Source organism: Malus sylvestris, chromosome 17 (assembly GCF_916048215.2).
Source record: "Malus sylvestris chromosome 17, drMalSylv7.2, whole genome shotgun sequence".
Lineage (NCBI taxonomy): Eukaryota > Viridiplantae > Streptophyta > Magnoliopsida > Rosales > Rosaceae > Malus > Malus sylvestris.
Window position 1 is genome coordinate 4,820,613 of NC_062276.1, and position 14,802 is coordinate 4,835,414.

The window sequence follows — 14,802 nt, forward strand, 5'->3', positions numbered from 1 at the left end:
TTACACATACTTAAAAAATCCAAGACAAAGATGCTAAGATAAAAATTTCGACAATATACTAGATGCCTGTTTCAGTTGAAAACTTGAGTATATTAACAGAAAGATTATCTTACATTAGTCCAATCAAAGGTTGTAGCTAATGAAATGTCGTTGAAGGCCAGCATATTTGCGTAGAAGCGTAGAGGGGTGCTCTTCAATAAAGAAACCTGGTGAATAAAAAGATCAGAACATTAGGCAAGCAAACTAAGAGAATTCACATAGGGTTGAAATATCGATGTAAGGGGACACCAACCCCAGCGTAGGCCGCAGCTTTAGGTAACTTTGCCATGTCTCCGGTGCCTTCTGCGTAGACGCTTGCATTGATTAAAACCAGCTTTTCAACCTGAAAATAGAAAACAAGAATTAAATTTATGAATTGGACACTACATAATTTCTGAAACAACGCATCTAGAGCGAAGGAGCTTAATATGATAGACACTCACAGCTACTGGATAGTGGTATGCAAAGTCAATTGCAACAGAACCACCTAGGCTTGGTCCAACTAATACCATCGGTCTTCTGATGTAGGACTTCCAAAACTATAATTCGAATGTGAAATCCAGTTATATCTCCGAGCTCAAACAATAAGATTAGATTCGAATTTTCTCAACAGATGATGAAAAATGTAGACCATTTTCGACTTAAAGTAATTAACATAACAAGATATCAAAACCATTGCAGATAGACTGAAACAATATTCACTGGAGCAACAAAAGAATAAAGAAAAGAATATCACACTGCATATATACCTGATAGAGGTGATGCCGCTTGGTTGCCGCGCTGCATGGTGGACACCTTTCTAGTACAGATAACAGATAACAAATGATTAAACGGATGAACATTAAGCACTTGTTGCAAGAAAGAGACTGGAAGTATATAATCATATCCAGCAGGAAAAAATAAAAAAAATAAAACAATGACGAAAACGCAGGTAAACGAACCTAAATCAGAGAAGCCCCACCCAAGAACATCAACAGCCCAAGCCTCCAACCCGGCCTCTTCAAGCAGGGGGTATGCGCACCTCCATTCTAAACAAGAACTAAAAGACACAAACATGACGAAACATGTTCAGCACTAAATCACCTTGTAACGGGTCAATCTGCAATTTGCAAGAATTACAAACCTGTCAAAGCAATGGAGGAGAACCACCGGATTGATCTCACTTTGTTTTAGAGGCCTTACACAACTACTCATGATACAACTTTCCGACGACCCAATCTGCAATCACAACCGGCTTGCCCCATTAGTCACACTATGTTAGCAGGGGTAATACCCCTACATTAAAGAGAGAAATGAGAAATTATTCAAAGTCAATGAGTAACTTCAAAGTGGACGAGAATATTTCAAAATCATCTGTTCATCACATGCCACGTGCCACATACAGTTTCAATGAATATTTCAACTCAATCACATATTGAAAATCCTAATTCCGTCACTGAGCGCAACTAAAGTTTTATTAAACAAAAACTTGGAAAAATTAGTACATTTAGCTTGATTATTTTGTATTCACAAAAAATAGTTTCATGCAAAGAATATTCCCACCATATGGAAATGACTATTATCACCTTATATCGATCACTCCAAAGTTGAGTGAGTTCACTGTTCACCATCCCACAAAAGGCAAAAAGTACTTAGGCCATCTCTAACCGAAGGGTCCAGAGGGCCAGAGGGCCGAAAATAACCCTAAAACCGTCTCCAACCGAGGGCTAGGCCAGAGGGCTCGAGAATCTAGGAAGGCCCCACGGAATTTCAAAGGGCCAAAGGGCTGGCTGGCTATTTTTTTTTTTTTATATAGTTTTGTTATTCCTGTCAGTTAATACATGCTATTATTTAATATACTAAATAATGGTGTATTCCTGTAGGTTATAACCGACAGGATTTTTTTAAAAAAAATTCAAATGAAACGGCTACTAGCCGTTGCATTTGATTTGATTTTTTTTTACATTATTATTATTTTTTTTTATTTACAAAAATTTTCATATAACTTCTATTTTTTCCTATAACTTCTATTTCACAAAATTTGGTTCATATTTCTTTTTTAAATTCCATTTTTTTCCTATAACTTCTATTTCACAAAATTTGTTTCATATTTTTTTTTCCTATAACTTATATTTCACAAAATTTATTTCATATTTTTTTAACTCCATTTTTTTCCTATAACTTCTATTTTACAAAATTTATTTCATATTGTTTTTTAAATTCCATTTTTTTTCCTATAACTTCTATTTCACAAAATTTGTTTCATATATTTTTTTTAAATTCCATTTTTTTTCCTATAACTTCTATTTGAGAAAATTTGTTTCATATTTTTTTTAAATTCTATTTTTTTCCTATAACTTCCTAAGCCATTATACAACATTAAATTAAATTAAGTAACATGAAACAACATTAAACAATATTAAACAACTTTAAATAACATTAACCAACATAAAAATTATACAACATGAAAATTAAACAACATTTTAGTTGTAGTTTTTAAATTATAAATTATGTTTGGCCCTATGGCCCTTTGGCCCTCGGTTGGAGATGGTTTTTTGTGACAGGGCTAAAACGAGCCCTCTGGCCCTTTGGCCCTCGGTTGGAGACGAGGCAAATATGGCCATGTACTGTTCATTAAAATATTAATATCTTGGGGAATCTTGGAAGGCCAGAGGGCTAAAACGAGCCTTCTGGCCAGCCCTCGGTTAGAGATGGCCTTATTCCTTTCATTGAATCACGACAAATAATCAAGTAAAAACAAAAATGCACTTATTCAACCACTTCCCAGTTTTGGCTGCAAGCTCAAGTACTTCCCAGCTTTTGAGTCAGATGTTCTTGAAGAAGATGATGAAAATGAAAAAAACAGGAATCCCCTTAATCGGTAGAAAATTAATTTTCGCATATTCATTTTCTTTTTAAAATTTCTCGAGAAGTACACAAAAAGAAAAATAACAATAGCATGCGAAAATCATCTTAGGAATAAGCCCAAGTACTTCATGAAAAAATGTACATCATAATTAGTGGCATTAAGCATACATGTGTTATAACTTATATGTGGATTAGACCAGTTTAAGTGCTCATCAAACTCCCTTTAGTTCCAAATTAGTAAATTAAAGTAATTTAAACTCGTAAATAAACGAAATTAGTCAGATTAACAAAAATGAGAACGAGATTAGTGGGTTACCGACACAGGGAGCCTCTCCATCCTCTGAGCCAACTTTCTGGCATATGGGTCCTTAATTTTCTCAACCTCCTTTGGAAGGAACGATGGGAACCCATTATTTGTACCTGCACCCCTCATATTGATCACCACACTCCTAGAGCTTCCATCTTTCTTTGCCATTAACGTACCCACCATCGCTTCCGGCGGTGGCGACGGTGGCGCAGAACACCACATTAGCGGCATCATTCTGATTCTTCCGTTGATCTGGCAGCAGCAGAATGCCGTGCGGATTGTGCAGCTGGTTTTTGCTTTCCACTGGAAGTGAAAAACTAGAGAGAGACAGAGTGTGTGTGCTGCCAAACAGAAAAACAAAACAAAACAGAAAGGAGAGGGGATTTCTACTTGGATTGCTTAGGGCGTGACAGCACAGTAAGGTGCTCAGAAATTTTTCAACTTTTACAGCCGTAGTTTCGTTGAACGGCTTGTATCAATTTAAGAAGAGCAACTAACATTAAACACATTAACTGTTACGTCTCATCTTGATTTACACACTTGATGGCGAACCGTCTAAATTTACCTTACGTGCAAACCTCCGACAACTCGATGATAAAAGTGAATTTAGGTAGACAAGGGGTGTCAGATGTCAAATTTTGAGATGGGCTAAGTCTTCATACTATATATGCTATGTGTGCGAGAGCAGCAACTCGTATAAGGCAACTAACTCAATCGCATGACATTAACATGGATTAGATGATCAACTAAATATAGAGAATCTTGCTATATTGTAAGGGGTGTCGGACGAGAAATTTTTCAAAGTCACTGGTATTCAAACGGATACTCTACGTTGAGAAGTTCGAGTTCTGATCTGTGCATAGGCAGTGATCATAGAAGGGTCGTCAGAGGACTTGACATCTTCTTCAATGGTGTAAAGAGGAGGAGTTCCATGGGAAGAGGAAAATTAAAAAAAAAGAGAAAGAAAAGAAGAAGATTGAATGGAGTATCCTGAACCCGCCTCCGGCATTATCGCACAAACCATTTATGATGACCACGTCTAGGTGGATTGTGGTGTGTCATAAATAAGTGGAGGGGCACAAAAAAAAATATTTTTTTGTCACTGTAATGAAGTTGAATCTTGTACAGACTTGATATGTTAATTTTAGTTTAATTTAGTTTAGTTTTAGTTTAGTTTGAAATGCAAATTTTGAGCTACTACTGATATTTCCGGTTGCATTGGCATAAAAGTCGCATTGGTGTTGATGTTTGAAAATTGGCTGTCGACGCTGGTGGAGCAACTATTGGTCTGTTCTTGCTCATGGAATCCGTGGAGCAAGTCTAGCTCAATACTTGCTAATGGAACATAATATTTACAACTACCTTTTTCTATCCTTGTCCTCCTGTACCCTTCCAAGACGCAGTACGCAAAAACAACAATATTATAAGGAGTTGCTTGTCGACTACCTGACACACTCTTCCTCCTCTTTTATCCGGGATTAGGACCGGCAGTGTAAGATAAACTTATACAAGCAAAGTTAAGACGCAGTACACAACTAACCTTGTATTTTTTCACATAAACCTTCACTTTTCGGTTATTTAGCTGTTAGTTTTTGCTGTGCGAGAAAAGTAAAGGTTTATGTAAAAATTTCTTTGGAGATTCAGCTTTGCCCCGACCAAGCTCACAGGTCATCAATAAAATCATTCATACAAAGGTCCAGTCCCTCTAGTATGATGGGTACAACCGGTTCTCGCGGGTTCTACTACCGGTCATGTGTTAATACAGCTGGCAGACACAAAGAATTTCTCCATTTAAAGAGACAAATAAAGGAACGACTAAATCAAGTAGTTGGAAAATAAATGAGGTTGAAGAAGTGAGAAAAACAGAAAACAATTGATTTTTGCTGCAATGGTGCAAAATACTCTTTCAATGTCACTTGTATTTGTAATTTGAATGGGGTTCTTGGGAGGCATGACTCAGCCCTTAGGACTTCTTCTCAGCCACAAAAATCAGACAGAGTAGCTCTCCATTTATATCTCCAACCACCACTACGGACCTAACATTACATTACAGGACATTGATGGCATTTCCTAACAAAAGCAAACTTCTCCAGGGACCTACAGGTAATAAAAGTTAGCAGTCCGGTCCTTGAGTCCTTGTCAAATGTGAACTGGAAAATTCTGTTAACCTGGACTGGACCTAAAAAACTGAAACACAATGTACTTGTGACTCCATTTTGACTAGTCTTGCTGAACAATCTTACTGCGACTTGGACATCAACTTCGAGAGGAAAATGCGGATGCAGCAGATAATATATCCACGTATGTATATCTTGCTCACGTGACTTCCTTTATTTTGTTTGTGAGTGAAGCGATTGCTCAAATAAATTAGCCTTTCAAGCCTTTTTGAAGAATTTTTCGTGCAACCAGTGATTACCGTATGTCTGTCTCAAGCGTCACGTGACCTTATGATGAATCACCAGTAATAAGAGATGAAACTTTGAGTTGGTATGGACTACTGGGGCCAAATCTACAAACATGGTATCATAGTCTTGAGTTTGCTGCAACAGCTGAAGCATAGAACTTTATGACAGAATCACCACCCAATTTTGACAAACTTGAAGAGAAACAGATTCGGCAAAAGCACATAAAGTTGCATACGAAAATCTGCTTCGCTCAATCTTATATCAGTTAGGACAGCCAATGCAGAGGTCAGAAAAATAAACCGAATTCATCACATTAAAAATGATACACACGCGAAAACTTGCTTCATTCAATCTTATATCAGTTAGGATATCCAATGCAGAGGTCAGAAAAGTGAACTGAATTCATCACATTACAAACGTTACACACACGAAAACTACCGAGGGAAAGAATCCCTTTTCAATTTTCATGGGGCAATCCTGGCCAGTTGGAACAATCAAAACATATATGAGCATGAAATGAAAAGCCTTCCTCTGCTGTAAATAATAACATGACAATAGTCACAATACTACATATTATGCTGTCACCTCCTGCTGGAATTTTGTAATGATTTTGGGGATCCCTCAAAGAGATCCAAGAGGTAATTCTGCAAATCGTCCGCACTGTACTTGATGAGCTTGTCACTTATGTCGTTTGAATGTCTTCCCACAAATGTCCTATAAGCTTGGATTACATTCAGGGATGCTGAGATTTGCACATCTTCTCGAAGCTGAGGATCCGGAATGAACCATGTTGTTTGGCTCTTGTAGATCTCTTCGAACACAAGATAAAAGCTGCGGAGCCTTTCCTTGAGGGTTTTTGAGATAGAATTTGAACCGGGATTCTGAATGCCCTCCTCTTTGAGCAAATTAAGGATGGAACTCCAACTAGATCTCTGGTAGTTCAATGCTTGCTGTTGAACTTTCCCGTTGCACTTCCTAAGCCAGCCGTCTCCGAAAATGGGCCTCAGTTCATCCCCCTTAACCTTCTGAGCCATGTACCGTAAATTGTTCATCAAAAATACGTGTTGCAAGGAAGGATCCTTGTATAACCTGGACTTTTCGTCAAGGTTGCCTTCCAGAGTTGAAGTAAGTGATCGGAAGTGGCGAACCATTGGGAAAATTCTGCCTGGAGAATCAGTGGGTTTGTTTTCCTCGTCTGAGGTAGGACTCATGTCAGGCGACAGCGAAATGGAATCAGCATCAGCACTGTCCTCGAAGAGATAATTAAGGGTCTCTCCATAGTCTGTGAGAATCCTCAAGTAATTCATCACATATTTGGTGAGAGGATGTATTCCTCCTCCAGCAACCGGGTTAGTCGAGGGGTTTGATGCAATGGCGCTCTCGAATTTACTAAATGTTGCCTTCACAGACTCACCCAATTTCATCAGAACCTCATGACACTCAATTCTTACAGAAGAACCAGCCTCGTCTGCGTATAAAGCATCTATGTCGGGAAGAACATCTGCAAGCACCTCATACATGTCAAGAATGCGGAACAACTTTTCCGGTTGGTGGGGGCCAATAGACATGGCTTCACCAAAATTCAGAAGCTGCAGCATTGAAGCCTTTGATGCCTCAACAAAACAATCCAAATAAATCGCTCCAAGCTCCCCAAAAATCTGATCGCTGAGCGATCTCTCGCTAGCTAGATAAACTCGCACGAAGATCTTCATACCCCAGACCCATCTTCTGATTTTGGAATTCAAGGAGGCCCACTCCATCTTCAGCACATCCTCAATACTCAGCTTCTGGATTTCGAGAATGGAGAGGCACTCATCCAATGCCTCCTTTCGGATGATGGTATAAGCTTGCATGCACTCCTGATCATAATTGCAATTGAACATCAAATTTGCAATGCCTCTGAGCTCAGGAACTATATCCGGATGAACCAAATCAATGATGACTTCCTCAGACGCTCTGCTGACACTATCCCTTTGAAGTGAGTCCTCAATCGAATCATCCCCAAAAGAGATTATCGAGCTTCCATCCACAATATCGTCTTCACTCGAACGAAAAGACATGTGCTCGGGTTCAAAGGGTTGCCTGTTCTGAACAAGCATGTACTTGAACTCTTCCTCTAGCCTAGCCATTGCCGTTTGAAGAACATCATGAGCTCTATCTAACACCTCATACTCTTCATCATTTTTATCCAAACACGACCTTTCCAATCTTTCGATCAATCTCCGAGCCTCCTCCACAGCCTTCATATACTCCAGAGACTCATTCGGGCTCGAATCCCATATCATAGACTGATCGGCCTCCCAACTCATGATCCTCTCCTGAATCCAGTTAAGGCGATCTTCGACCTCACTGATCTTTTTATCCTTATTCTCATCATCTCTCTTACTGAGTCCCATCATGCTGGACAATTGGGTGCCAAGATTAGCCAAAATCTCCCTCTCACCATCTGTAAGGTTCTTCTTCGACCCCAAGGCCCTCACTATGTTCTTTGCCGAAGCAATCAAATCGCATTCTCCTTCCATTTCCGGGTTCATAGATTTACAATCCCAATCCCCCCTCAACATTCAATAAAAACACCCAAAAATGAACCAACAAATCCAACTCAAATCTTTTCGGTTTTGGGATCAAGGACAACAGTTGAACTTCAGGCCCTTCCTAGTTCAAAATCCTTACCAAGGTACAAGAAACAACTTCAGCAATTGAACCAAAACCCTCCAATTTTATCAAAAAAAACAGAAAAGTAAAAGATACCCTTTTGGTGGAACAACTGCAGAATCAAAGCTTTTTGCATCCACTGAAGTAGTCTATGTTGAAAATTGGCAAATACCCAACAAACACCACTCTCCAAAATTAAGTGGGAACCCAAAAGGCGATTGAGGATAAGAAAAGTCCTGCAATCAAAAGGAATCGTCAAATTAGAATAAAGGGGCAATCTTTTTATCGTCGAATTAGCAAAAAAGACCAGTCTTTTCAAAAAGTTGGTCATCAGTGGCAAATGGCAATCACCATAAACAATACGATGCAGAAAAAGCAACCCCAAAGTTGAACCTAAAAAAGCAATTAACAGTAGAAAAAAAAGGAAATCTTACCTCTTACTCTTTGCAGGATTCGAACTTTTTGCAGGTTGCAGATTTGCAATACGTACAAAAAGGAGAGACCCCAAAATTCTGCTTCAGAAATGGTTGAAGCAAAAGATGTAGCAGCCAGCAAAAGCATTCAGATGAACTGTACGGACATTTTCTCTGGGAAAACACAGAGAAGCCAACTTTCTCGGATAAGAATTATTGGGCTCTACTTTGCGTAACCTTTCTCGATTTGTCTTTTGCACTTTACGGTCTGTTTTTTTTTTTAATAACGCCAATTGGGCTTGGATGCTTTGACCTGCTCGGTTTGAGTCTACCCTCCGCCTAGTAATGCAGACAACAATGTTTTTTTTTTTTTTTTTAAGTTTATTATTAACGTTAGGGTGTGGTAGTTCGAAATTATTATCTCTATTAATCTCTACTGATTAATAAAACACTTATTATTAATCAAAATTATATAAAATTATCAATTTAACCCTCTAATTAAAATAGAACATGAATAAGAAATATGGAACAGAAATATAATTTCACACAATCAAATTTTGGTTTTTTTTTTTTCAAAACCTCACATACATGTAATCATAACATATTTCTAAATAAAAAATAAAAAAAATTTCTCACTCCCACATTCTCTCTATCACTCTCTTCCTCTCTCCTTCTATTTTAAAAACAAAAATAAAAAATTTTCTCACACACTTTGTGTGTGCCCATATGCTAGTCTGTTCTATAAAGAGAACCCTCCTTGTTAACTTTTTGCCCCTCTTTTTTCATATTTTGCCCTCATTTTGATACACAATATTGACATGAGGAGGGCAAAACAGTAATTTTGTATCTTTTGAGAAAATGACAATCATATCCCTATTTTTCCTATTTCACCCTTATTTAAAAAAAATGACAATCATATTCCTATTTTTCCAATTTTACCCTCACTTTTGATACACAATATTTACATAAAGAAGACAAAACATTAATTATGTAATATTAAGAAAAAATATGCACTTATTATCATTATTTCATACACTTTTTAAAATTTTAAAAATTAATCACACTCCTTAATAAAAAACAAAAAATAAAATGAAATTGTTCACACACACAAAGTGTGTGCTCATTTGCTAATAATAATTAAGAGAAGATAATTTTGAATTCGAGATGTTAGAAACCAACACCCTGCTATGCTTAACGAACAATATTATATTTTAATAAAAAAAGAATATTATATGAACAACTTATCTAAAAACCGAATATGTGACGTATTATTAGAAATTTAGCATAATGTTAGTCTTACCAGTTAACATGGTGGTGCCTCCACTTCTCAGGTGGACATTATTTAATAAAATCACATATTTCGATTTATTTGATATAAATCACACACACCAACTTCTTGTGCTTGAAGAATATTTGCACAAACCAAAAACCTCTATATACTTTACTATTGTTTTTGAAATCACTAGTTTTCTTTTACATAGTTCATGCCAAAGTAATCTTTAAAAATAATACCAGAGTTGTCAAATTTAGTTCTCAAATTTGTTCACTAATTGATTTGTTAATATTAAATATGTTACTTGTAAGTACTAATACTAGATTTCTAGTAAACATATTTAAATCAATTTAATAATGACATTATTTTGCGAACGAAAATTGGTGAAATTTATTTTGTTAGTTTAAATTCGTGTATACACATTAACAAAATAAAATCGTGTATATAGACATATTAACATAGTTTTTGAAAATTGCTTATATTTTCTGTAGCATTTAAATAATTCATTAAAATATTAATTTGTTTAAATCAAACATAAACGCATGTTAAACATGTGTATGTGTACTTACTTTTCACGCATGAATGTTTCACATATTTTTCAAGAAAGCTATCTTGTAATACTTTTAGTAACTATATTCCGTATTACCAAAACTAATGGTACTCAATTTTATTGCGTAAGGTATCTGTCTTTCCTTCTAAAAAAAAAGGTATTTGTTTTTCAATTAAAGATGGGTCTTAGCAATTTCATTTTTTTAATAACTTTCTTTTTAAAGACATTTTTCTAATAATTAAAATAATAATTTTCAAAATGAATTCTTGTCCTGGAAGTCATTTTCAAAATGAAAAAAAGTAAAGGAGGCAGATTCTCTGCCCTTTCGTGCCCTTTTGTTTATGTGGTCACGATTAAGCCACGTCAACATTTTATATTACTATTCATTTTTGTCTTATTATATTTATAAAAAATAATATAAAATGTTTACGTGGCTTAACCGTGACCACACAAAATAGGAGGGCACAGGAAGCGGAGGGCAGAGAATCTGCTTCCAAAAGTAAAAGTTGATTCCTTCCTCCTGTGCCCTCCTGTTTGTATGGTCACGGTTAAGTCATGTCAACATTTTATATTACTATTCATTTTTGTCTTATTATCTCTATAAAAAAATAATATAAAATATTAACGTGGCTTAATCGTGATCACACAAAACAGAAGGGCACGGAAAGTGGAAGGGCAGAGAATCTGCTTTTGTCAATATATTGACTATTTACAGAGACATCTGTTGTTGTCACCTTCACTACGTATCCTCACCTTAGTCATCGTCTCCAATTTCTCCACTTACACACAATATTATATATATATATATATATATATATATATATATATATTCATTTATATACACACACATATACATATACATATACATATATATGTGTGTGTGGTTGTAGTAATTTTCTTTTTGTCAAACAAAATATCTTCTTATCTTTTTCTTATTCAAAACTTATTCAAAAGGTTGTTTTCTAGAAGAAGTCATTGTTGTCCTTTATACAATGTTTTGCTTCCAAAACCAAACTCTCAAAAGTCCAAGTCAACATCCAAATTCATGAATTTGTAATTTCACACCAAATACACGTTTCTAAAATACCATCACGAGTGACTCAGTGGTTGGGACGAATTCCAACCTCATATTATACATGATACGTTTTAAGTTTGATTATTGACGCTAATAAATCACATAATAGTATATAAGGAAAGGCTGAAATATCTTTATGAATCTTCTCAGCCCCTAAAAAATAAAGTGAAAACTAAAAAAAAGTCCCAAAAAAACTTTAATTTTAATGAAAAATGACAAATAAATGTATAGTGAATAGTACCAGGGAAAGGTAAAAATGTGGTTTTTCGTTAAAAGTGAACAGTACCATAAGTGTTTTGTTAAAACTCCCAAAAATAAATTGTCGTGACAAAGCTACCAACTATTCTCCATTCTAAAAAATTGAATAAATAGACAAAATAAAAAGAAGCGAAAGTGTATGAAATCCAAATGAAGCTCTAAGCGAATAGTATATATTAAAGGACAAAGTAGTTTACAACATCTAATTAACAACCCCGGTTAATATATCATACGAAATGTTGGTTGTGAAATCAATTAGCATACGACTAATTGGAAAGAAAACAAGTTTTTAAGTAGAAAACCAACCATTTAATTAAACCTAGCTACTTAAAATTATAGCACTATCTACATTATAAGATTGGCTACTTATAATGTAGAACATATGGAAGAATGCATCCAAGAATAACGCAACTGATAAATATAAGTTCAACATGGTCCACAATCACTGTTATTGATATGTCTCAACTTAATCATCCATTAATAAGTGTTGAGTTTGATGTGGGGTCACAATGGAAACCAATTTCCACTTTGAGAATGGGTCAAGTCATTATACCGAAGCTAATGCAACTTTTCAAGAGCGCGATCATCATTCACAGATTATGGTCGAGGGTCTAGTAATTCAATATCCTTAAACTGGGTGCAATTTTTCGAAAACCCAACTTAAGAAGTCAAACTCAAGCCTAGTAAATGGAGGACTTGCTATGTTACCATGATAAACTTTGTAGCCTATGTGTCCACTACCGACATAAACGACATTATCCCAAGTTAACCACCTATTACTATGTATTGGGTTTTATCACAAAAGGGTCTTGGTGATATTAGGGGTGAAAACTCCCAAATATTAATTATGCATTATTTTGTTATATAACAGATGTGGGATGGTATTCTCCAACAATAACAAGAGCAAATCCAACAAGACGATTCAAGCATTGTAGACTCCAATGTCTGATTTTGACCCAAGTATATTGTTGTTTGAATATTTGAATCATCAATTGACACTTTAATAAGCATCAAACACCCCCATCAATGGAACATTTTCTTGTTTCTCAAACATAGTCATACCCTCTTTTCTCTCCACTTGTTTCTCTACACTAGTGGAACATTTTCTTATCTACCTGAGGGCAATAAAAATACAGAAGACCAATTGGGGTTAAAATTGACAAGCAATAATTTTTCCTGTTCATGATTGTATATTTATCATCTTTTTTTTTTTTTTCAATTTTCATGAGGATTTTGGAAGAGGCCTCCCTTGAATAAATGATCTGAAAAGCTCAGGAGCCTCTGTCCACCCTCCCATCTTCACACTATATATTTGGGACCTAGATTGTCTGCCCTCCTCATCTCATACCCTTCTCATTCCCTCATATTTATGTGACCACGGTTAAGCCACGTCAACATTTTATATTTATTTTTTATAGAAATAATAATACCAAAAGCAATAGAAATATAAAATGTTGACGTGGCTTAACCGTGACCACATAAATAGGAGGGGATGGAAAGGGTATGGGATAGGGGAGGGCAGACAATCCAGATCCATATATTTGTACCATCTCTCTATAAAAGATGAGACTCACATGTATTGTGGGCCCTTCTTTATTAGATAAATGATACAAATATGTGTGGTAAGTGTAGCGTCACTCTTACCGTAATAAGTAAAGAGCTATTATCTGGATTTCGAAAAAAAAAACATTTTGCACTTTCAAAATGCAAATTTTTTTCTTCGTATGGTATGCATGATGATTTGTTTGCAGTTATATTCTCAATTGGACCTTAAGATGTTGGGCCTCCACCCGAAAAACTAATTTCTTACTAACTTTATTTTGAATCTCAAAATCGACCAAAACCTGATCCTGACAAACCCAAAATTCGACCGTTGAAATTTTTTATATTCCTCATCCCAAACGGTAACCTCTCGCATCAAATTTGCACACTTCCTCTCAGTATTTAAATTCCACCTGAATTTATTAGAATTTGCAGTTCAATCTTCTCTCTCACACATCACACTATGGAGAATCTACCAGAAATGCCTCCTACGAGCCCGACTCAATCAGAGAAGATATTTTCCGAGTGCAAATCGCCACCGCCTCCACTCCAACACAAGGATGAAAATTCTCAAAACTCCGGCAACGATTTACGCAAAACCACCACGCCGGACCACCTTAAAGTCCCCAAGGCATTTAAATTCCCAGAAAGGTATTAAATCTTCCATTCATATTGTCATATAAGATTACTCTGCACACACACATATATATGTTATCGATAATATCTCGATATTGATGCGGGTCTGTTCTTATTAGACATCCTATACACAAGATTTATGATTTATGTGTTATATATTTTCTTAAATTTTGTAGGTATACAAGCCCAACAGATATGAAATTGTCCCCTGTAACAAAAGGCCTTCTTGCCAGAAACAGAAAGGGTGGTGCCCTCTTGCCCCCTAGCAAAAATTTACTCAAACCTCCTCGAGGTACATACATACACACATACATACATATTATATCACTGCATGAACATTATTAAAAAGTTGATGCAGGAAATTCAATTGGTTTTTTTTGGGTCACTGCTGCAGATTCAGGAGTTGCAGGTGTGGATGGTCCAGCTTCAGAAGTAAAGTTTGGGTGCAATAATTGAAGGCTATGAGGAGAAGCACTTTTGTGACTTTTTTTCCAACAGCTTTTTTCTTGTTTTTTGTTTCAGCTTTCACTGTTTCAAACTTGGTGGAATTTGATGCATTTTGGAACAGTTGTGTTTCTGGTGATGAGATTTTTCAACGTGTCCTCAATTCCTCATGCTCACTCACTCATGTTTGATTGTACCAAAAACTTGTGTCAATGATTTTGTACTTGCCCTTGTACTGGTTGAAACCATGCCTTGTTTCTGTTAGAATTCGAGCTTTCGACTCAAAACCAATTGATAATGTGTGTCTAGACAGAAGACCGTTTATGCACTTTATGTCAGACTCTTATCTCTAATGTGG

At 36.0% G+C, this 14,802-nt stretch overlaps 3 protein-coding genes across 6 annotated transcripts in view; 1 reads left to right on the forward strand and 2 right to left on the reverse strand.

The window, feature by feature from the left end:
• The window catches only part of LOC126610936 (uncharacterized), a 21,387-nt gene extending 17,201 nt beyond the window's left edge, over positions 1-4,186 (reverse strand). The window contains exons 1-7 of one of the 3 annotated variants that reach the window (XM_050279103.1): positions 3,203-4,179; positions 1,163-1,257; positions 981-1,078; positions 789-838; positions 483-578; positions 293-382; positions 114-206 (exon numbers count right to left, since the gene is read on the reverse strand). In XM_050279103.1, coding sequence (XP_050135060.1) covers positions 114-206; positions 293-382; positions 483-578; positions 789-838; positions 981-1,078; positions 1,163-1,257; positions 3,203-3,427 — 747 coding nt within the window. In that variant the 5' untranslated portion in view covers positions 3,428-4,179. Of the gene's footprint in view, positions 1-113; positions 207-292; positions 383-482; positions 579-788; positions 839-980; positions 1,079-1,162; positions 1,258-3,202 lie in introns of all 3 variants that reach the window. The other 2 variants (XM_050279108.1, XM_050279106.1) reach the window with 2 other exon arrangements.
• Positions 1-8,939, reverse strand: part of LOC126610927 (exocyst complex component EXO70E2-like) — a 14,468-nt gene extending 5,529 nt beyond the window's left edge. Inside the window, exons 1-3 of one of the 2 annotated variants that reach the window (XM_050279091.1) lie at positions 8,688-8,935; positions 8,350-8,489; positions 5,919-8,266 (exon numbers count right to left, since the gene is read on the reverse strand). In XM_050279091.1, coding sequence (XP_050135048.1) covers positions 6,180-8,162 — 1,983 coding nt within the window. In that variant the 5' untranslated portion in view covers positions 8,163-8,266; positions 8,350-8,489; positions 8,688-8,935 and the 3' untranslated portion in view covers positions 5,919-6,179. Of the gene's footprint in view, positions 1-5,918; positions 8,490-8,687 lie in introns of those variants that run through there. The other variant, XM_050279092.1, reaches the window with a different exon arrangement.
• Positions 8,940-13,701: 4,762 nt separating this feature from the next.
• Positions 13,702-14,772, forward strand: LOC126610938 (uncharacterized). Its single transcript, XM_050279112.1, has 3 exons — positions 13,702-14,015; positions 14,177-14,292; positions 14,395-14,772. Exons 1-3 carry the CDS (start codon positions 13,828-13,830, stop codon positions 14,454-14,456), a joined length of 366 nt encoding a protein of 121 aa, XP_050135069.1. The 5' UTR covers positions 13,702-13,827; the 3' UTR covers positions 14,457-14,772.
• The last annotated feature ends 30 nt before the right edge of the window (positions 14,773-14,802 follow it).

Coding starts and splice junctions, on each gene's coding strand:
- LOC126610938 (XM_050279112.1), top strand. CDS start 13,828: ATGGAGAATCTACCAGAAATGCCTCCTACGAGCCCGACTCAATCAGAG. Junction 14,016..14,176: donor GCATTTAAATTCCCAGAAAG/GTATTAAATCTT, acceptor TAAATTTTGTAG/GTATACAAGCCCAACAGATA. Junction 14,293..14,394: donor TTTACTCAAACCTCCTCGAG/GTACATACATAC, acceptor TCACTGCTGCAG/ATTCAGGAGTTGCAGGTGTG.